This window comes from Gambusia affinis, linkage group LG05 (genome assembly GCF_019740435.1).
Source record: "Gambusia affinis linkage group LG05, SWU_Gaff_1.0, whole genome shotgun sequence".
NCBI classification, from domain to species: Eukaryota; Metazoa; Chordata; class Actinopteri; order Cyprinodontiformes; family Poeciliidae; genus Gambusia; species Gambusia affinis.
The window spans coordinates 6,947,501-6,954,647 of NC_057872.1; the positions used below are offsets into that span (position 1 = coordinate 6,947,501).

Consider the following 7,147-nt stretch of genomic DNA (forward strand, 5'->3'; position numbering starts at 1 on the left):
CAAAACACGCTCAGAATTACTAACCAGCATAAAATACTCCTGCAGATCCACACGTTTAAGAAGGTTTAAAGCAGATACAAACTTTACCATCTTTAATGGATAATGCATAGGATTTAAATGTGGCCTTGTGGTGCTCACAAATACTTTACATCTTGTCTTCCACTGTGTCAACTTTTCTTTTTTCAATAGAACCTCAAATGCTGACTTATAAACCATTTCAATGTGGCACCAGAGTTTGTGTTGTAATCCAGGCTTATTTATTCACTCTGTCAACAAACCAGGGGAATAATGAAAAAACTTTCTTTTTTACTTAAAACCAAAATTCTGAAGCACAGATAAAACATTAAAACACACCCAGGGCTTATATTGATAATTTATAAGCACTGGATCCTACTACATTATGTGACAGAATGTAGTCACATAATGACAGAAACTGAGAGACTTAATGCCATGAGGTCTTTCCTACTAGATCTTATTACACTCCTAATCAGAATAAATGTATGCCATTTTGTTGCATCTTCTTCAAAGCTCTTGCTAAATGAAAGTAAGCAGAAGACCTAACCAACCCATGGTCCAACACATGACTGGGCAGGTACAAAAATATTAACAGATATTAACACACAATAGCAGGAGTGGCTTACCTGAGGTAAGGCTTGGGTTTAGACCAGGAGTACGGATGCTGTGGTACATCCAGAAACCCTCCACAGTAATTCTCCTTCTTGAGGCTAAGGCGGGAAGAGTACTCGTCATGTCGAAGCTCCCCTTCTGGACCCAGGTCCTCACCTCCGGGTTCCACCTTCAGACTCATGGATGGTGAGAGGTCCAGCATGGTCTTCCGTGTCTTGATTGGAATTCCTTCCCCCATGTCAGCCATTCCATCTGTGGTGAGAGCATTAATAGCTGCTACAATGGCAAGGTTGGTGTACTGGTTGGTGTTGGTAAGCCAGTTCTCGTCTGTGACGCTGACCCTCGGGGAACCATGTGAAGAAGGGGTGGGTGATTGGTTGGGTGAGCACGATGTCTGCTGGTAAGAGGAGCCGCTGAAACTGTATTTTCTCTTGCCTATGCCACCGCTGTTGCCTCCGCCAACTCCACTGCAGGAGGGGGAATTTGGCCGGGACCCACGTGGCTGTGCTGGCCATCCCTCCTCTGCCATTGCGCCTATTTGGGGGGAGTTGGAGGGTGAATGGTGGGGAGAGGCTGCGGGACCGATGGCATGGGGACAAGACAGAAGTGAGGATGACCCTCTGGGCGAAACGCTGGGTGACTGCCAGGGAGAGTTCTGCGGGGAATTGTCGTAGTTGTAAAAGCCAGATTCATAAGACGAGGTCTCTGAGTTACAGCTGCGAGAGGATATGCTGCTCGCGGGGCTTAGACAGCTTGGATCACGGTACCCATCCACATTCGGCAGCGTCAGTGTGACAATGGAGTTGACGCCTCGTTTGATTATGTGATCTTCTCTGCCGCTGGCTTCTACTTCATCCTCCGGGTATTGGCTATAGGCGGTGATTTCGATACGAGGGCTTTCCAGAGCCGGAGCGCCGTTGGGTCTTAAGGCTTGAGGCAGGTAGTAACTTGACGCGGCATGGTTGTCATTTTGGACACTGTAGCCAGTCTGGTGGCAAGAGGAGACCGGGATGACAGGACTGGACTGCAAGGTGTGGTACTGCGTAGACAGGCATGGGTTGCCCATGCCAATTGGAAGACTGACGTTTGGTGTGTAGTTGTATGCATCTGAAAAACAAAAATCAGAATTATTATTTACAAGTAATTCAATGAAAATGTTTTTATTTTTTAAATCAATTCAAGATGCTGTATCAATTCAGTATTTCCCAATTTAGATAGAGCAACAAGTCATGTCTGTGAACACGTCTGTAGAAGCATTACTGCACATGATGCACAGTCACATTTTGCACAGCTTCTCTGTTTGTTTGATCAGTGCATCCACGGCTCTATTCGGCACACCCTGCTGTCATATGTACTCTACAAGAATTCCTCCTGCAGCTCTGATTGATGCTCCGTTTGATTGATTGCATCACTCACCGAGTGAATTAGGCCCTCCCCTGTGGACAGCTGACAGCACTCTCGCATCGCTCCGAGCTTGTGATTAAGTCAAGGAGAGTTGGTTGTAGCACTGTACACACAGATACATAATGGTACATGCACAGTACACGCGAAACAGAGCGTGTACTGTGAGTACCGAGAACATCGCAAGTGCAAGTCAAATACAAAGTCAGAGGAAGCATTTCTATCCTAATGTACATACCTACACGGCAACACACCCATGGAGGTTGGCCACTTTGTCAAAACTCACACGTCTTTTTTTTTTTGTATCTAACAGCTTTAGTGAGGCTGAAGGTTGTGAGCCATAACATCACTGAGCCTGAAACCTGTTAAAGCCCACTCTCCTTAATGTGCTGTGCTATATTTGTCAACCACAACACCAATGTGCATCACATGAAATGACAAAGCCGTCACATGCCACATAACATGTGGGCAGAGGTTTTAAAATTAGTTTACGGACCTGCTTTTAGAAACATGCATCTCCAATAAAACAGTTGGCGCTAGTGATAGAAACAATGGACATTTAAAGCAAAAGTCTAAACTTTGAGAAACGGTACACCCAAAACTTTTCATACAAATAATGTCAGTCCCCTAATAGCAATAAATTAGGATAGGCATCACTACTCTTCACTACCCACCTCTGTCTGACTCGTTCTGGGCAGCTTGACAGCCCTCAAACAAATAGCTGAAGTCAAACTCTTGCTCTTCTTGCTGGGAGCTCATCTCTGCTTCTGTCATTATCCACTCTTTCAGAATGGAAGCTGGTGTGACCCAGCTCAGTCCTCTCTGATGCCTTTCTCTCTCTTTTCTGGTCTGAACAGATGATGATCTCCCGCCCGCTCCACCCGTCGCGATACTCCTCCTAGAGTCAGGCCTGACTGCCTTTAGCTTGAGCTGCAGCTGATTGTTTTTTTCTGCTACTCCTCTAAACGTGTGTTTGATCTGTGCACTGCGCTGCAAGCGCACTTGACTTCTTCTGACACCCACTCAAAACACACTGAGGCTTTCACTTTTACACACGGCCTGATGTTGAAACTCGGGTTTTCCGGGTTCACACGCGTCACAGCTGCTGAAGAAAGAAAACTTTCAAAAAACTCAGAATTTTTTTTTTTTTTTTTTTGGGGTAGTGCAGGGAGATGATTATAAGAAAGGCCAAAGCCACACTTGAAGACAAAACAGTGCCTCTTGATTTGTTTGCGGCGTGGTTTCAAAGTGCTCTGACTATCGCGCAGATTATAGCGTGTTCTCTCCGTGCACAGCAATTTTTCTCAATTACACTATCGTGATAAAAACATTCTCTCACCACAACTAAACCAGTATGACTAAAGAATAGTGGAGTTTATCCACAGGGATTGTGGTGGAAGCTGCACTCAGACTGACAGGATCTCAGAACGAGAGATATGTGGTCCCTCACAGAAGTCATCTGCAGCCTCTGGAACCGAGAACCTTGGGGCCACTTTCTGTGCACACATGGCTGCCAAAGAGCTTTGGCCAAACATCGGACGGGTCTGTGTGTGTGTGTGTGTGTGCGTGCGTGTATGTGTGTGTGTGTGTGGACATCTGGGTTTATCTGCGATAGCTTAGCGGCTCCTGGTGCATAGCTGAATCTCCATGTGGTTATGCATAGCTCCTTGTCAAGTCAGCTACCCGACATCCCACAACGTGCAGATCACAGCTCTCCGTCTTAGTTGCAAACACAGACACACGCACATGCCTGTTACCAATTATGAGGCTTAGTGCTCAGGGACTGAAATGAATAATAGGCCTGCACCCGTCTGTACGAAACCTCAAAGACTTAATGAAATTCCCAACATCCACAAAAAACCAGTGCCATCAGCACTGAAAATTGAGACTAAACAGACTATAAAGAGCTTCAGATAAAAAAAAGAAGAAGAAGAAGAAAAAAGAAATCAAAGTTTGCTGCCTTGAATGTGAAACGGGATCTGATTTGCGTGGCTTCCAGCAGAAAACGGGCACCACAGAATATCGCCCATGCTCAGATGTTAGTGCATTTTATTTAACCATGACTACAGCTCGCAACTAAAAAGTAACATGAGATGGAAATTATGTTACATTTACTAACAATGTATATGTGTTTTATGTACTGACATTAGTGTGAATTTTTATTTAAAAAAGAAAAAAAAAGAGATAACTGAACTTATGATGAAATTCTCCACCAGCTATGGAGGGATTGATGTATTGACGTGAAGAAATACAAAAATAATGTTTTACAAAAAACAAATTTAGTGAAAAGCCATTTTTAGTCTCGATTTTGACACAGTTTGAAGGTGGTTCTTTAGTGTAGAAAGTTGAAAATATAGAATTTCGGTGAGAGAAAAGTAAACAACAAACATTTTACACATTAAGGGAGTTTCGCTTTACAACTCATGCATCCAGAAACTATCGTCTGTTAACTTGATTTAGTCCTTTTTCTGATCCACCACCTCCCACACCCTGACTGCAGGGATGCAAAGCGGCTGCTTAGTTTGCTTGCGTCTTGGGCCGGCTATGTCTCTCCCTCACTCAAACTTGTATTTTAAAATGGCAAACCACTACCTCAACTTCTGCACACAAGCCTAAAAAGAATCAGAATTACTCCTGGGATGAAGCTTTCAGTTTGTTCCCTCCTCACTCCTAGACCTAACATGACACTTTCACGGCTCTCAGGTTTCACGAATCCCCCGTCATCCTTAAGAAGAGGTGCACCTGCAAATACGGCTGGTAATGGTGTGCATGTAATGCATTTGAATAAGATTGTGTTATTCTTTGGCAGAGTTCAGTCAAAACAATGTGTTGTGGAACTGACACATGAGAATTTAAAAGATGGTAAAAATGTCTTCTTTTTTTTCTTTTCAGCCAATAAAATCTGGAGAAATCAGCGTCCCCCCATTAAGAGAATTTTCCATATCAATGCATTTTATATCAAAATCAAACATTAGGGCGGGGATTATGAAGCCATATGTAAATGTTACCTTCCTCTGCAGACTTCATATCGGCGGCGGCGGTAGATTTGAGACGCTGGAGTCCCCGCTCCTGTCCGGCTGCTGCTGCTCCGAAGTTGAACTTGGCTTTGACGCTCAGGCTGGAGGTATCCTGCATTCAACAAGCGACGCGCAACTTTCGTCCGGCTGCGCTCAACGTGCACCAACGTCTTCGCCGACGGTACTATTCAAGAGCGGCAACTCTGCCGTGTGGCATAATTCGCTTCGGAACCTTCAAAACAGAAGAGAGAACTTTTCTTCTGAGCACGGAGTAAGTCGTATCGGAAAGGGGAAGGAAGAGAGGGGGAGGAAGAGTGGCAGCGTTTGGACCGGGTTGAGGTGAGTTTTGGATCGCTCGTGAGCGATGAAGGTTCTTTGAGAAGTCTCCACAGTTGGATGACGCAGCTCGGTTTGTCAGAGGAGCCGGCTCCGGTGCTTTTAAAGCTGGAAAACACCCTCCGTCCGTGCGCCGCCCATTCCACACGATGACGCGGCCGGCTTCTGCTGCCTCCTGGAGCGCCTGATGATGTCTTCCACCCAGGGAACCCTCCGGGGGAGGTGGAGGAAATGGTGTTGAGCGTTTGGGAGAGAGAGAGAGAGAGAGAGAGAGAGAGAGAGAGAGAGAGAGAAAGTTACACAGACGTCTTCCCTATCAACAAATGATCAGTCTACATTATTCTGTTGATAATATTGCCCCATCAGTGTAAAGTGAGCTTTCCATACGAGTAAACAATCCCTCCGACACCAAATAAATAAATACTTTTAAGTTTCACGGTTTCTATATATATATTTTTTTTTTCAAAATGCAAAAATAGGATTTTCTCAGTACTGAAGATGCCCATCATTTAATTATGAGAAAATGGAGAAACTGACGCCAACATCAATGTTCAAATCTCATTCTTTACCACATACCAGACTGACAAAGTATGGAATTTCGCTTAACACCTTTCACAGGTCTGGAAAAGTATGGAAAGAAGAAAATATTTGTTTTTCTGAAATGTGTTCCCTGTTCGATTCTCTCCTTTCTTCATTATTTTTTTTCCCTGTGCCTTCCTTCTTCCATTCCTTCCTGACTTTTCTTTGTTTTTTCCCCGTCTTTCTTCCTCCTTTTTAAAAAACAATTTCAATACAAAAAGCCTCTATGTAAATCTTGTCATGACTCATATCATCCAAGTATTGTTTTTTTTATATAAATCTCATTGTGGTTGGTGATCCTGTGGACAGGCTGGATCTCTGGTAGCAGTCAGTCTTGCAGTGAATCTGAAGAAGCTTCTGACAGAAGACTGATTCTCATGATGAACATGGCATGCTAACAACTCAACAGCAGAGATGAACACATCATGAGTGACACCATCAGTTGTTGGCCAGCACTGGTATTCCACCTCATTTGCTTTTTTTCCTCTTTAAGTCTCTGTCTGGCCGGATGGCTAGATTGCCAGGCAGAGAGATGTTGGAGTAGGGGATTTGATGCTTGCCCATTATTGTTGAAGAAAGATGTGTTATGAGAATTTTCCTTCTGTCTTTGCTCTTTGTCCTACTCTGCATCCAACCATCCTTCTTTTTTTTTGTTTTGTTTTATTGGCTCTAGTGGCCTTTATTTGATAGTTAATTGACAGGAAAGTGGGTAATGAGAGAAGGGGGAAGACATGCGGCAAAGGTCGCCAGACTGGGAATCGAACCTGCGACGGCCGCGTCGAGGACTATGGCCTCCTTATGTGGGTTGTACTTAACCCCTACGCCACCACAGCACATCCCCCCATCCTTCTTTTTAACAATTGGTTATTATTAAAGTATTTTGCCGTCCCCTCACTACTTCTGTATTTTACTATATCTTGTCTTTTTTCGTTTCTTATTTTTTCCCCTCTTCATTCTCCCTTTGTTTCAATGGTTTGTTGCTTAATTCTTGCTTTTCATTTTCCTTTGTTGCGTCCTTCGTCTGGTTTTTGCTGGTCTTGTATTTGAACTCAGATTTAATCCTGGAACAGTGTGAATTTTGGACATGATCTGTACGCTGTGAAAACAGAAAGAGAGAGAAAAACAAGACGTAAATTTTGTGGTAAAACTCTGTCAGCTGCCGTTGTCAGAATTTCACCGTAAAATTA

The 7,147-nt window shown here is 43.9% G+C and overlaps 1 protein-coding gene across 2 annotated transcripts in view; it reads right to left on the reverse strand.

Moving 5' to 3' along the window:
- Positions 1-6,119, reverse strand: part of LOC122831773 (nuclear factor of activated T-cells, cytoplasmic 1-like) — a 76,109-nt gene extending 69,990 nt beyond the window's left edge. For both annotated transcript variants that reach the window (XM_044118222.1, XM_044118221.1), the window contains exons 1-2: positions 5,037-6,119; positions 642-1,734 (exon numbers count right to left, since the gene is read on the reverse strand). In XM_044118222.1, coding sequence (XP_043974157.1) covers positions 642-1,734; positions 5,037-5,163 — 1,220 coding nt within the window. In that variant the 5' untranslated portion in view covers positions 5,164-6,119. The remainder of the gene's footprint in view (positions 1-641; positions 1,735-5,036) is intronic.
- Positions 6,120-7,147: the final 1,028 nt, after the last annotated feature.